Source organism: Rhamphochromis longiceps, linkage group LG10 (genome assembly GCF_057381845.1).
Source record: "Rhamphochromis longiceps isolate RC_006_pf linkage group LG10, R_longiceps_female_GT1.1, whole genome shotgun sequence".
In the NCBI taxonomy this organism is placed as follows: domain Eukaryota; kingdom Metazoa; phylum Chordata; class Actinopteri; order Cichliformes; family Cichlidae; genus Rhamphochromis; species Rhamphochromis longiceps.
This window is the reverse complement of record NC_140566.1, coordinates 7263702-7280124: the sequence shown is the minus strand read 5'-3', so window position 1 is coordinate 7280124 and position 16423 is coordinate 7263702. Positions and strand designations below refer to the sequence as shown.

General features: G+C 38.2%; 1 protein-coding gene across 8 annotated transcripts in view; it reads right to left on the bottom strand.

Moving 5' to 3' along the window:
* Positions 1-13750: 13750 nt before the first annotated feature.
* The window catches only part of LOC146660244 (RAC-beta serine/threonine-protein kinase-like), a 54238-nt gene continuing 51565 nt past the window's right edge, over positions 13751-16423 (bottom strand). For all 8 annotated transcript variants that reach the window (XM_085420016.1, XM_085420014.1, XM_085420017.1 and 5 more), the window contains one exon: positions 13751-16421. In XM_085420016.1, the coding sequence (XP_085276142.1) occupies positions 16342-16421 (80 nt within the window). In that variant the 3' untranslated portion in view covers positions 13751-16341. The remainder of the gene's footprint in view (positions 16422-16423) is intronic.

Sequence of the window (16423 nt, the reverse complement as noted above, 5' to 3'; positions counted from 1 at the left end):
TAATGGAAGTCAATGGGCAGAAAATGGTCCCCAGGGTGATGGGTGTGGGGATTTCTGCTGCTCAGCCATTTTAGGCTGATTTAAGGAATTCACACTGGAATATTAACATTGACAGGTAAAAACTATCCTGTGGCAAGTTTGGTTATATTCCACTGAACACAGTGGAAATGGCAGCCATTTAACACATAGCAGTGGCACAAAAAGGTCCCAAGAAGGCAGGAAGGTTAAAACATATGGAACGCCAGGACTGCCATAATGAATTAATTAAATACACCATTAAATAATTAATTAAATGTGGCAATAATTAATTAAAATTGGAATTAATTAATTAAATAAATAGTTATGACACATGTAATTAATTAATTATTGACACATTTAATTAATTATTTATGTATTTCACATTTTAATTAATTATTGACACATTTAATTAATTATTGACACATTTAATTAATTATTTAATGATATATTTATTTATTTCATTTTGGCAGTCCTGACGCCTGGCTCTCGTCATGAAATAATTTTATCTGTCAGCCTCACCCATCAAACTCAGGGGGCGGGGTTAACGCTGCCCATGCAGCTTCTCTAACATTTGATTGGTTGCCGTGCAAAGTAAGTCAAAACAGGTCGATCCTAGAAAATCGATTGCTTGTGTAGACTTGGGGCAGCCAGTTATCCCAGAATGCAGATCAAATCACAAGCAGCAATGGTGGTGGTGTAGTTTTAAAATACCCCGTTTTTCTGTCACCAGCTACACTTTTAACAGTGTTTTAGCCGCGAATGTCGCGACGTATGTCTGGTCAGGTTGTCAACATAGAACATGTTTGCAAAAGTGCTCAGATGTTTTCAGAGATTTCACTAGCTCTGCTAACAGTTAGCATGCAGAGTGCACCGAGGGGGTTACGTTAACCGGTTTGTTTACATATTCCACTCTCCGTGTTCCACATGTTGCATTCGCAGATTCTCATTTTCACCGAACGATCGTCTCTTTCCGCCTGGTCTTGTGTCTCTGTGCTTCTGTAACATAAAGAACGAGCTGACATTTTTCTCACGAAACCAGCGATCAGCTCAGCAGACCCTCAGTTTACCTGCATGCATCCTCCTCCTCATCTGTCAGCTGTTTAACACCTGCTGCTAATTCAAGAAACACGCCTAGTTACCTGGTGATAGTCACAGTTTAACTGGGCAGCCGGTGCTCGATATAACGCAATGTCAGCGCATTTTTCTGCACAAGATAAGTAAATATAGTGTTTTCCCCGAGCGCAGAGCTGCTGGAGCTTGTTTCCTTACAGAGCACTTTATAGGCGAACAGCTTCATCAGCGGCTGATGTCCAATCACCGGCACACAGCTTTCAAACCTCAGCTGAGTTTTAGCTCTCAGTGGTTAAACGCTGGACTTCATTCACTCAGGTTCTGTCTGTCGGGTCACGTTTACTTCGCTGTTTTATTTACAACTGAGCAAATCGGTTTGGCTGAGGTTAAAGTTACGTTTCATAACTGCATAGTTTCACAGACGTTTAATGGTTCACTGGCACATGTGTTAGACTGAACTATCATCTAAATATCATCTGTTTTTTAATAGTTATTCAACTGTATTCTAAGCACCAGCTGTCTGTTAGAATGTGATTTTTTTTCTCTCTCTGTTGGCAGAGGTATAAAAATGCGCAGGAAAATCTGACATGCATGGCGAACTTCACCGACGATATTTAGGGAGGAATAAACACACATCAAACATAAATGAACCATTTGTCTGTCTCCATAATTGAGAGAATTTTCTCTTCTTATGTCAACACTCTCTCTCTTTTTTTTTTCTTTTTTTTTGCTTTTTCGGTCATGTTATGTTTACCTGTCAAAGGCTTGTTACAAACTATGAAACACATTGTGCAGACTTCTGGATGTTAGAAGAAAACTAATACTGCTCATGAATGAGACTAAAGGCAGGAAGGTGTCCTTTAAAACTAAACATGTTAATAGGACCTCCCTGTTTATATCATAGTTTATGATATAGCACGTGTATTTCAGTAATAGCCTGCTGAGGCCACTATACGTGCTGGCCTCATATCAAATGTGAAGGCAGACTGAGTCTATGTTTGACGTTTTTTATATCTAATCTTCCTTTTCAAACATTTAAACAGCAGCGAGTCTGCAGCTGAGGGAATACAAATTCAAATTGTCGGAACAGGTTTGCTCGTTTCTTGGATTCATTTGGTGATTTATTAAATGTATAACTGTTATTCTAATCTGCTGCTGAGTCTCTTACACTTTTCTTTATGCTGTATATTTTCACGTCTCTGGAATAGTTGGCAGTTAGATAGTCAGCTGGGAAACTTTGTGTTAACTCATGGAGCTGAGGATATCGTGGATATGCTGACCTCGCTGCGTGGTGTACAGAGCGAGGTCAGCATGATTAATATTCACAATAAAAATATTAGCCGAACATCATGAAGTCTGTATGTGTTTCATAGTGTCGAACAACCTTTGTACAGTTAAAGCCAGCAGTTACTACATGACGGAAACACCAACGTTATCTCTTTTATGTGTTTATACACAGGTCACGCTGATTACTGAACAAAAACCCAAAGATCAGATGTTAAACAGATTTATTTGCTCTCTCTCCTCCTTAAACATGTTTTTAATGTTAGTTATAATTCAGAATTGGCGACTGAAACACGTAGGACACATAAGAACATCAGGAAATAAAACATCGATAAATATAACCTCAGTAAAAGAAGTCAGCGGGGGTTACTACAGCTGTGTACCGGGGCCTGCGCTTTGTCGGTGGGATTGCTTGCGAGGCGAGCGGGTCTATCCCACGCTTTGCCGTGAGACTGGGCAGACATCTCCGAAATCATCGAAACACTTTTGCAAAGAGGCTGTATCTTGACAAACCGACCAGACACATGAAGATTAAACCACTACATTCTCGGCTAAAAAAATATTAAAACGGTATTTGGTAACACACAAACAGGGTTTTTCAAAGCTCAGTTCTGTTAGCTTCCACATGCCGGTTGTTGTGTGCTAGAAACAATGGCCACCAGGCCAAAGCAATGGTTTTGACTCGATCAGCGTTAACCCCGCCCCCTGAGTTTGATGGGTGAGGCTGACAGATAAAATTATTTCATGATGAGAGCCAGGCGTCAGGACTGCCAAAATGAAATAAATAAATATATCATTAAATAATTAATTAAATGTGTCAATAATTAATGAAATGTGTCAATAATTAATTAAAATGTGAAATACATAAATAATTAATTAAATGTGTCAATAATTAATTAATTAAATGTGTCAATAATTAATTAAAATGTGAAATACATAAATAATTAATTAAATGTGTCAATAATTAATTAATTACATGTGTCATAACTATTTATTTAATTAATTAATTCCAATTTTAATTAATTATTGCCACATTTAATTAATTATTTAATGGTGTATTTAATTAATTCATTATGGCAGTCCTGGCGTTCCATAAAAACATGACTGTTGGCCACATGTCAGCAAAGTTATGTGACATCAGTGACGTTTGTACTTTCAGCGTTAACTTGGTTTTAAAGCCTTTACTTTAAAAGCAAAACAGACTTTAATGTTTGTTTGAACGAGCTGACGGTTCACTCGTTAAGCTGAAAGAAAGATGCTTTAATCACAGGAGTCACACATGTGTCCACTGTACCATCTGGGAACTCTTCTTGTTTAGCACTCGTAATAACACAAACACTAAATCCTCCTTCTCTTGTGTTGTTTTGTAGCAGTGTATACACCTGAGACTGTCACCTGTCTGTCTGTCCTGCACTCGCTCTCTCTTTTTCTTTCTCTCTGATTGTGTAATAAAAGTATGAACATGTATTTATTTCAAACTTGTGTTTGAATCCTGCAGCTTATCACAAATTTGATTTCAATGTGTGACAACTTCAAGTGTCCAGAGTGAGGACAGACTGAGGGACCCACTGCTGCACATCATCTGTGAGGCTTTGCACCCCTGATGATCCACCAGGACAAACTCAGCAGTGTGTGAGGAAGAGGAGGAGGAAGAGCCAGCACTAGCTGACAGATGGAGAGAATAGACAGACTGTTCCCTGTTTGTGAAGGACTGCTAGAAAAGTTTAAAATCACTAACTGTCTGTCCTGAATCAGTCTTATTAGGTAATGTTCAAATAATTTTATCATTCCAGTGTTTTCAGTGTGGGAGAAAGTACTCAGGGCCTTCAGGTTACACACTATGAAAGGCAGCAACAAGTTTAATATTCAGAAACCTAAAGTATGTATCAGCAGCAGAATGGAGCTAAAAATAAATGTCCATGTTTGTTTCAGTTCTATGAATCTTTGAGTATTTTGGATTAGCAGCACTGCTGTGTTTGTTGCATCATATTGCTGTAATTGTTTATATGCTTTATATATTCTGAGGTAAGTTGATCTATAGTGTTACATCATATTCTATACGGATGTTATGTGTTTGTATACTTTCTGCCCAGTTTGACCCATTTAGCAGAAGTCAGCCTGTTTAAGGCTCTGATATCTGTTCTTTATTACTTAAAGCAGTTATGACATGGTCTGATTTTCTCACCCAGTAAAGGAATATTTAATATATCAGTCTACTCTTCATTCTATCAGAAACAGTTTTCACAGCTCGTACATTTTCTTTTTACACATATATGTAAGCATTGAGCCAAATTTAGTAATGCCAACATATTAAACGAACAATATTTGTCTCTTATATATGATACATCTATATGTACACTGTCTAAGATACTTGTCATTGAGTGAAGATTTAAGGTGATAGGAAATATAAATAACTGCAACTTGAATCTTTGACACAGAGTTGAAGCTCACTGCTGTAATATATCATAATAATCTGACAATAAATATAATATTGGCCATATTATATTTACATTACCAAAGTGAGATGACTTTAGTCTCATGAACAATATTAGCTAATTGTTATTTACTAACTAATCTTAAAATGACTGTTCAGTACAGAAATGAAGCCCAACAATCATGTTTTTACAGTCCTGTGGTCTCAGCCTCAGATACTCATTTAAACAAAGTGATGTCATGAAAAAAAATGAATGAACAAAAAAACATTTTTTTCTCCTTCATTTCTGTCAAACAATGCTGTATGAAACGTTTCTCGCGGTTAGATCCATGTTTGCTAGGCAACCTGAGCAGTGCGACGAAGGCTAGACTGTCCCATTTCACAAGCCTCTCACTTCCGTACTTCTCGTACCTCCTAGTATGCGCCGTACCTAGCACGCAAAATGCGCACACTCCGAAGCGTGCGGTCGCTGGATTGGGACACAGCCTGTATGCTGCCATTTTTCACCACTTTACTACTCAACACACTTTGAGTATATACACACACACGTACGTACGTACCTTACGTACGTACATACGTGTGTGTGTGTGTGTGTGTAAAATGTTCATTTATCATTCTTACACTACACATAAAAAATATCAAAACATTTTTACACATTCTGTAAGAGTTGACAATATTGCATTTCCAAAGCAGTGTCTTCTTAATGTGCTGTACATTTCTATTCAACACGACCTTATCCCCAACTAAATACTGTAAAAGTGTAGTGCTGTATTTTTGATATTTTGTATTTTTAAAATTTTATTACAGGGAAACTGTTAGAGGTGACGCAAATATGTAAATTATTCTTACTCTGGATCACCCTCACTCTTCTTCTTCCGGCTCACAGCTCTCTGAACTCTATGGTTTCACAGAAAAATAATAGTAAAATCTTCCAAAATTACAGTACTGTGCTTCAAACATTCTCATCTTTGAGCTGATATTCCAGAAGATATATATATATATATATGTGTGTGTGTGTGTGTGTGTGTGTGTGTGTGTGTGTGTGTGTGTGTGTGTGTGTGTGTGTGTGTGTAATATATATTTCTAATAATCCAAAACTCAAAGTGGATTGAATAGTAAAGTGGTGAAAAACGGCAGGATAGAGAAGACTCGTGTGTTTCTAAGCCAGTCGGCACTCGTACCGTGATATCTGTAAGAAAGTGCAACAATATTGTAGGTGCAGCTGGCGGTGCGGCTAGCTGGACTGTGACTTTGCATGTGATGGCTCACTTGACACGGTGCAAATATGGGTGAAGCTATTGCGTTCGCGTTCCCATGGCGCTCACTACAGAGCAGTGCGTTAAACGAGGCATGGAAGCAAATAATTTCTCTTGAGAATTTTTATAATAGAATTATTACTTGATGAATCATTGTAGTCCTCAGTACAATCATAGGTTGCATAGAGGACACACATGCATATGCACATCCAAATCCATACACCACAAAAAAAAAAAGACACCATCAGCAACAGGAACAATATATACACTCCCTTCTCTGGTAAACACAATAATGTGTAACATCCATCCTGCAAACTGTGTGGGAAGCCCACATCAACAACTTGGGTTGAAACATCAAGTAAAGGTTGCCTGACGACATCAGCTCCAGGCCAATGTTACAGTTGCTCTGTAAGAATGACTGCATTTGTGGCGTCTTTACATGTATTGAGCAAGACAAATGGCAGTTTGGTCACACAATTACTGATTCAATCCACAGAAATTTGAAAAAAAATCTAGGCAGAAAAATGTTGCCAAGACATCAATGTCATTGCCAAGGCAACTTTAATTAAGGCACTCTATCCCTGCATGGAGCTGCATAATTATAATGAATTACAAGTAAGGAGTTCTTACGGAAGAAAACATTATTTTCAACTACATGTTCATGTGTCCTTACAAAATAAAAGGCATTCATATTTAACTTTATTGAGTCTTAACAGTATTCTTTGGGTCTGTGTTAAATCCACGTGCAACCTACCTGAGTACCCTGAGTCTTTTTCTGAGTCTTTCTCTGAGTCACAGTAGAGCATGCGGGTGCTCTTGTCACCCATTTCAGACTGCACCCTGTGAGTGCCACCCTGAGATGCCCACAGGGTGGCACTGTTACTCTTATCCTTGGCATTCTTTGAAGTGCTATGGGTGTCATACTCTGCAAAAGGTTCCTGTTCTTTTAACATTCTGAAACTATCAAGAAAACAAACAAACAAACTCTTTTTTTGAGACAAAAAACATATAGATGGATTTTTTTAATACCAAAGATTACCAGTATAAGCCTACATGAGGAAAATGATTATATTCGTTACGAAATGATACTGGCAGTATCTGAAAAAGAGGTTTTTTGTTCTTGTGCATGCACTCAGATAAATAGGTGAAGTTGAAAAACATATGTATACTATCCAGGCTGGTTGAGCCCCCCACTGAAGTAAGCCACATTGGTAATACAACAAAGTTGTGGGTTTAGCAGCAGAGCTGAGTATGTGCTTTGACTATAGACGCAAAACAGACAGTCTTTGGTCTCACAGGCCTGTCATGACTGCCCTTCACTGTCAGGCCTTTTTACACTGGTGTCAGTAACATGTGCACTAGAACTTGAACTAGAACCAATAACAGGGTAACAGCTTTTGATGGAGGTACTCTGATGGTGTGGAGCAGCATCTCACTCACTGGAAAAATCACCGGCAATCTCATTTCCACAGTCTGGGAGTGAACTCTGTCCTCCAAGACGACAACGCTCACCCCCACAGAGCAGGGTTTCTAAGAGACTAGAATTTGAGAGTGGAGAGGATGGATGGTCTGCAGTCCAGGCGTGTTGTTTGTACCAGAGTGACCAACACAACGGTTTTGTTGTGTCACAACCACATAGTTTGACTTGTGACAAATGCTAGTTGAAGAATGGGATGCCATCCCACAGCATTTTGTGGTTAAGCTAGTGACCAGCATGAGGAGGAAGTGCAAGGCTATTGTGTGTGCATGGTTCTTCCAAATGCTATTTTCAGTATGTCTGATTCTTGATTTCAGTTTATTCTGATTCAACAGCAGAATAAACTGATGTGTTCATGGGTGAAACCTACATACTCAACTCTCCTACTCAACCAACAATTGCATTTTCCTTACAAATATGGCACTATTTAGGGGGAAATGTCACAGGATCAGATGTGGAGAGGTTGCTAGTCTGTTGCAGAGCGAACACAGGGATGTATCTAATCAGAACTAGCGCGAACAACAATAAAATCAATCAATAAAAACAATAAAATCTCATAATGAAAAGAAACCCCCACTAAGACTAAAATCAAATTTTTGAGAAACAAATGTTCTTTGTAGTCTTTGTAGAAAGTATTGAAGGTAAAGTAAATGTGAATACTGAAATTGCAAAAGACCTACCTCATCATCCAGTCCTGGAAGCTTAGTGGCCTGGAATGTTACAACCCAAAATATTTTTCATTTTTTCAGTCTTTCACCACCCCCTAAATGGTTAGATATCATTTCTAGTGTGGTCTTTGTAAAAATACACTGCCATAGGATCATTTAGAGTTTTTGTGCAAATTGCAATTTTATGCTATGTCTCATGTCCACGTGTCTTTAACAACCCCCTTTTTTCTTCCAAAATAGAAGTCTCCATAAAGACATAGGTTGGGTGAAATACAAGGAAGGAAGTGTTGCTTATTTCACTTATTGCTTAAGGCAATAAGTAAAGGAAACATTTTTTCACACATTATTATAATCACATGAACTGCCACAAGGGATGTTTCCCACTGCTTTCAACCAGCTTAACTTGTAACAGAGGTAGCTCTTCTGGAAACAAAGTAAGTAGGTTCAGAAAACCTTTTTCTTTTTTTCTGAATCGAGGACTGTACAAATATGCTCCAGTTCTTCTTGAAATTATAGATCTACACAAAATGTTTACTTCAAGTAGTCACATAATACATGTTTGTATTATATGGCTATTTTGTTTTTTTTTTATACAAGAAACCCATCAACTGTATTTGAAGTTTGTGAAGTCTTTAAATTTGTATTTTGAGGATTACAATGATGCCAGACTTTAAGATGCAAGCTCACAGAGAATTGGAATAAGTCAGTCTTGGTTGGCAAATATCTGTGCAATTTGTGGTTTAGAACAGCAAGGAGACACGTTGCAAGAGGAAAAAAAAATCTATTACAATAAATTTTCATAATATCAACAATTTCTGTCATTTCTGGAGGACAGCACAATATGAATACCACCTGCATGACTAAAGCAAGGCTTGGCTGATACAGTCTATTTAGTATAACAGTGTACTGTATGATGAATGACGTTAAAAAAAAAAAAGACTGCAAGTTAACGACTTGTAAGTGGTCAGCTTTGAAAAGTTGCAAGAATGGACAATAATAGTCTATTTTTCATCATCATGTTGTTTTCTGATATACTCTGTGCAAACATAACAGCTGACGAGCCTGCAGCAGGAGGAAATTGATAAGACGCTATGGCAGACTGTACAAGCCCACCCCTAACACCATTATGTAATACAATGCCTGCGCTGTTCAGTGGAAAAACGCGAACCTGTTATAAATCCAAATGGAAACTCGCCATTCACTGACTGTACGACTTCCATAAAACATTTAATAAATGACTCCGCAATATTACAAAAAACTGAGACGAGGCTCAGACTAAAATTGTTCAGTTACCCTTCAAATGTGGAACTCAGTACAGTTTACTCACCGGTCAGCACCTTTATCTTAAGAGAAAATTGCTCCCTCCTGGTAGCAGAAGTCCGCCAGTACTAGGTTTAAAAATCTATTTTGGGTAGAAGAATCATATATATGACAATATATATCCTTTGCCTCTGCCAGTAGCAGGAAAAAACAAATCAAAGCTCTACTTTGCTGAAGTGATGCATGAAAACCTGCTATAAGGAACGTAGGCACACTAACCGTGTACTGAAGGCATCCATGACGTTCATTTACGTAGCCAGCCACAGAAGAGTTAGATGCTGACGTAACGCCAACGGTTTAGCCTTTCCCTCACAGATACGTGATTAGTCGGTGACGCCGGACAGGCCAAGTGAGGGTTGAGCTTGGTGCTAGTATGGTGTGTTTAACTGCTGTCGTAAATACAAAATCAGACGTTCATGTGTTTCAAAGTAATTTGACATTTGAGAAAGCAATAAGCGTAGTAGCATTCTTAGCTTACATTAATTCAGTGATTGTCTTACACAGCAAATTCAAAAGTGTTAAATTTTTTGGTGTTAATAGTCTTCTTGCAAAAGTAGAGTTAATTTTACTCTAAGCAGAGTCACATTCTTTTAATGTAACTCTGAGGTGTAAAATGATAGTAGTTAAAATCGAGTGTTAAAAATGAGTCTTTCTCTGTCAAATCTGGAGGTGTTACAATGGAAACATTAACTCTTGACCTCTTAACTCTGAACTCCTAGAGGGGCTATGACACCAACAGAGTAAATTCACAGACTCCGCCCCCAGCACGGCTCCAATCGAAGCTGAAGTGCAGCCGTTTCAGAACATTTTGCTCTACATATTTGAGTTGTTTGCCATGCTTGGTAAGTCATTTTTTCAACGATTGTTTCAATTATTATTATGAGCTTTTACTTCTGTGGCTCTTTGGAGTTGAGACAAAGCTGTGTGAAAGGCATTAGCCATGTTGCTCGCTGATAGCATAATATTCTGTTTTAGCTAGCTGAAAGGTATTGTTTGCGGGCAAATACCACAGCCTTGAAAAAAGCTTGCATGTGAATTTTCAGTCAAACTTTTGGTCAAATACACCTAAAACAATGTCTAGAATGTGAAATGTTGGTATAATGGTGCTACTTGAAGCCTGAAAACGATCGCCCATAAAAATAAAAAAAAAACGAGCAAACAGCAGTAGCTGACGTCCTGACTGGATTCTACGTTAGCATAGATCCCTCCAGAGTTTTGTGCACACGGTTTAGGTAAAAATGAAAAAGGTTGAGGTTTTACATTTAGTTCAGTATTACCTGTTGCCTGTGTCCTTGTCTTTTGGGAAAATACTTTACACAAGTAATGGCTCAAAGAGGATTCCTTTTTTTTTTCTGTGCTGCAATTGTTTACTGGATTATTTGTGCCATTAATTAGCGTCAACTAATTTTTATTCAATCTCCGCACAGGATATGCTTGTGAAGATGGAATATGGGGGAGAGCAGAAGTGCGTTGAAGTTCCACAAAGGGATGAATGAAGGACATGCATATTGTATTGAAGAAATAAGTGATGAGAATGCTGTTATTTGCATTTACCATGTCAGACCTTTTGATAAACAAAATTCTAATGAAAGTGAGAACATGTATGCTGTTACATCTTTCAGAAGATGTTTTGAAATTGTGGTGCACAGTTCAGAATAAATGTTTTTCAAAAACCATTGCATCTTTTTAGTAAATGTTTATTTCCAAAAAAAATTTCTAGAAGTTCAGAACAGTAAAATTCCCGCTTTTTAGAATGAATTAGAAGATAACTCTTACGTAGTTAAACTAAAATACTCTTTGAGAGTTAATATATAAACTCTTAACACCAAGTGTTAAATTATCAACTCCAGACAGATTTGGTGTTTAACACTAAATCAGAGTTAACGTACCAACTCTCCAAAAAGAGTTAAATTAACACTTTCTGGTGTGGACCCATATAGACACTTTAATAGTGTTGAAATCAAATCCGACAGTGTTAATTTGGACATGCTGGATTTGCTGTGTACTTTTAAATCTTCACTATAATAAAAAAAAAAAAGTACTATTGAATCTTAATATCCTGACAAACGTGTTGTGGTTTTGTTTTATTTTCTACCTTGTGTTTACAAAATACACGTTATAAAACTCATAAAAACTCTTCATGTGGGTATTTTACCTGCCTTACCAACCACCGAATTAAAACAAAGCTCACCTTGGAAAGCATGTTTAAATTGTTTCCATCAGTAGACAAAATTATTCTCTTCTAGATCTTTCATCCACTTTGCTGAACAGCCCTCTTATTTTTATCAACTCATTCGCAAAAAACAAGTAGCTTCAGATGAACTGCTGAGGAGTGTTACTGACTAGCATTAGTATTAAGTCAAGCACATTCATAGCGAGGCAAGTAGTTCTGGAATGAAAACTAAAAATAACTACTGACCATGAAAAGTAAGGACTTTTAGGGTTTCTATTTTGAAATTGATTCTTTGCTGTTACTGAAACCTCTTTTGACAGGTGTGCTTCCCTTCACTTTCATCACTGGTGCTCTGAAAACATGTCCAGATGATACATTCATTAGACAACCACAGCAGTCAAACTGCTTTTCCTTCTTCTTTTCCTTCTTTCAGCTGCTCCCTTTAGGGATCAGCACAGCAGGTGTTTCAATCGTCATATGGTTTAATACCAACGTATCTCTAGAAGCCTCTTGTCACACCAACCATCTGCATGTCCTCCTTCACTACATCCTTGAACTTTCTCAGACACTAGCTCTACTTTTAAGATTAGGCTTAAAAAGAAGATGATCACTGTCTCCCTAATCCAAACTGGAAGCTGGTTCCATACAAGAGGGGCCTAAAAATTGAAGGCTTTCCCTCCCATTCTACTTTTAAATATCCATCCATCCATCCATTCGCTTCCGCTTATCTTTTTCAGGGTCGCTGGAGCCTATCCCAGCTGTCATAGGGCGAAAGGCGGGGTACACCCTGGACAGGTCGCCAGTCTGTCGCAGGGCTAACACATAGGGACAGACAACCATTCACACTCACATTCACTCGCACATTCACACCTAGTGACAATTTGGATTAATCAATTAACCTATCCCCACAAGCTGCATGTCTTTGGACGGTGGGAGGAAGCCGGAGTACCTGGAGAGAACCCACGCAAACATGGGGAGAACATGCAAACTCCACACAGAAAGACCCCGGCCTGATGGTGGAATTGAACTCAGGACCTTCTTGCTGTGCGGCAACAGTGCTAACCACCGTGCCACCGTGCTGCCCACTTTTAAATACTCTAGGAAAAAATAAGTAAGCCTGCAGTGCTAGAGCAAAGTGCTCTAATGGGGTGACTAGAAAGTCATTAAGATAAGATGGGGCCTCCACCCCATGTTTTTTTTTTGTTAGTTTCACCATTTCCAAACCATACACCAAAGCAGGTCTCATTACCATATTGTAAATGCTCCCTATCACTCTTGTTGCTTCTGTTACAAATCAACCTTGACACTCAACATTCTAACTAAGGAGCTTTAAATAAAATCTTTCCCTATAGCTGCTTTGCAGTTATTAAGCATCATCCACCATAAAGTAGTATCTTGCAATTTAGTTTCCCCAACACTGTATGTTTTTCAAACAATACTGGAAGTTTGTAAGAAAAAAAAGGAGAAAAAAGTGGAGTGTGGTCCGGTGGAAAGTGCCCCACCAGTTACATTTGGCAATGTTTATTGTTATCATTACTTATGATGCAGTCATGTAACTTTTAAATCAGCGCAATAATATTCAGTGCACTTAGTGTAGAACAGAAAGTAACAACAGAAATATCACTGCTTTTTGACAGCCCAACAAAACCTGAATGCAGCATAGGAGAAGTGGATGTGTGTGGCAACATGTGAGGCAGCTCATGGAGGCGTGGCTTCTTCACAGCAACATATTTCTTGCTGGGGGAAAGAACTGTGAGCCTCACAATCCCATGTGTGCAAACCGAAGCCACGCCCCCCCCCCCCCGACATTCTGCAAAAGAGATGGCAGAAAGAAATGCAGTGTTATCTGAGTATGTAATTCTTACATCCTCTGAACGTGATATGAGTTAATTGCTGCCACTCTGACCATTTGGGCATTTAATTACGCTTCTTCAGGTAGTTTACTGAAGATCAATTTGCATGCATAAGGGGCTATCATCTCAAAGTTGACATACAACTTAGATACTCTCTTATTCATCAATCCAGACCAAACGCACGACCACTGAGCACTTTGGAGGAATGTAACGAATTTAATTTTGATTTAATTTCTAAAAGCAAACAAACAAACAAAAAACTAATAAAGTATCCAATGTAATGACCCCCCACCAAAAAAACAAAACAAAACACACACACACACACCATGGGTCAACTGGAGTCTGCAAGGGCTAATGAAATACAGCAGTGGTGCAATTTAAAGCATGCAGAGTGGAGGCTGACTTGCTTAAAGAAAGTGGGCAGAAAAATAATTGGACTACAGCAATGATGTCAGAATTCAGTTTTGTAGTATGGGAAAGTGGAAGTGATGTAAAAGAGTAGATTAGCAGCCAAAAACCTGCAGTAGGACACTTGAGTGGAACAATAAAGGGACGGTTTGTATGAATTCAAAAACTCGTACCAGTTTGCTTCTTGTCTAGAAGTATGAAGCGCCAGTCCGATTTTTTATGCCTGTGTTGAATAATGCCACTTGAATTGCTTTTTGAGTTGGTGGACTGCCTCTATGTGGTTAAATTACTGAAAATGTTATACTACATCTTTGAAAAATCCTGGTAAAGATGTTGCACCCCAACATCCTAAATAATTCTTGGATAAATGGCCATCCAACAAATTATGTTACTTGAGAAATTGTAATACATAATTGAACTGAGGTTTGCGGAGCTATAAAGAACTGAATATGTCTACATGTGGTAAATTTCATTATCGTTTTTTTTTTTTTACATTTGTGGCATACAACTTGTGATCCCAGCCCATCACACATCACTCACACCCCTGTGGTGTAGGGGGGTCACGTAGGTCGCAGTGGGTAAGGCCAGTCACGTGGTTTTGCTGGGTGTTGCATTACCACGTGACCCTAGTGGTGAGGTTGCTGCAGTGGCCCCATTAACTGCTGTCTGTCTTGCTCAATTTTAACATTTTATAATAGTAATTTTATCTGCACCTTTGACATTGTGGGTGTTGGGGACTGAGCCTCGGCCCTTGCAATTTTTTGTTGAGAAATGTAATTTTTATTTCTGTTGAACTATTATCCACAGAGTGATAATCTCTACCCATCTTCTGAAAGGCCTCTCAGATAGTGATCATATTAAGGATCTGATGCTAAATGACTAGTTGTAAGATGTGTAGTTAAAATGAGACTTATATTCTAAAGTGCTTTGAGTGGTCAGTGAGAGTAGAGACTAGAAAGTGCTATAGAAAGATCATCTTTGAATCGAGGAGGGGGCCTAAGGGTACATCTTTCCATATCTTACAATGCTGTGATTGTAGGCATTCCCTAACTCTCTGTGAATGTTACTCATGGCCATTAATCAATGGTCATGAAAATTTGCATATTAAAGATCAAGGAACTGACCTCACAGCCCATTGTTTATTTAGTGGGCGAGTTTCAGTGATTGTGCAAATGTACTGTTTATAAGGTTGGGGAAACCTGGAGTCAGCTGAGACTGAAGAAGTCACTTGGATGAGTGATGAAACGTTTCTCCCACTGAACACACTACATACAGATGAACAGAATCAACCTTTAGGATTTACTTACCTGGATACTGAGCATGCATCAAAACGTTTTTACATTATATTTAACATTTTTTTTTACTAAATTTTTAAACAAACCAAAGAAAAAAAATTTCAACAAACAAATGATTTATGTTTTACAGATATGGGACAGTCTGGGCAGTGAGCTACCAGAACCTTTTCTATAATTTAATATAAATATCATGCAGAAATAATGAGATGTTCTGTTGAAAACACACTTCTTTATTGTATACTAAGATATCTCAGGGATTAAATGTGCAGTTAAATATATTTATGCTGAAAAGAAGTGCAGTTTCACTTGTATGGTCCCCATATGATCAAAGTGGGCTGTATGTGGCCCTCGATGTAAAATGAGTCTGACATCTCTGATGTAAAATGTTCAGCAAGTGAACTTGTGTTCTGGGGGACCAAAAATGCTAAATGATAAAGGCTACAAAGACAATATCTAACACATGGGAGACCAAAATTCTAAAGCACAAAGTAATAAAAAGTGACAAATGTCCATTTTTTGCAGTTAGCTTGTACAAGGATTGAGTTCAGTACACATCCTTCCATTTGTATAATATTATAATTTATTCCTTAATACTCAATGAGCTAATAATACAGAAGAAAAAAATGTTCAAAAAACAGACATGCAGGATTTTTTGGTGTAATAGTAAGATTAACTGCTGCTCTCCTCCCTTCTTCATATATTTCACCAAAGGTCACAGCCAGGATTGAATTAGAGGACTTACAAGTGTCATGGGGAGTTGCATGGCTTATTCATTGAATATAAAAAAAAAAGAAAAAAAGGTACAAACAGCAGCACCATCTTTGTAGGTCTGATGGTCTTGATTATGTTGTTAAACTGCACTGATGGCTATGTGAAGTTCTTATGTTACAGTATAGTCACTGTGGATAGGCTTTTTCCTTTCTGTGGACAAAGACAGATTTTAACAATAAGGCTCCCAGGCAAGGCACTGAAATCGTGCTAAGAGTAACACCTCTTTAAAAATGAAAGCTCTACTTATTTTTATGGCTGTATGATTGTAACCAAGGTGTTTATACACGTGTGTGTGTGTGTGGCAGAGATGCTATCACTCTCTTATGCTAGCAGAATAGGAGAATTGGGGGAAATGAGCTTCTTGGCTGGGGTCCTCACAGTCCAGACTGTTATCT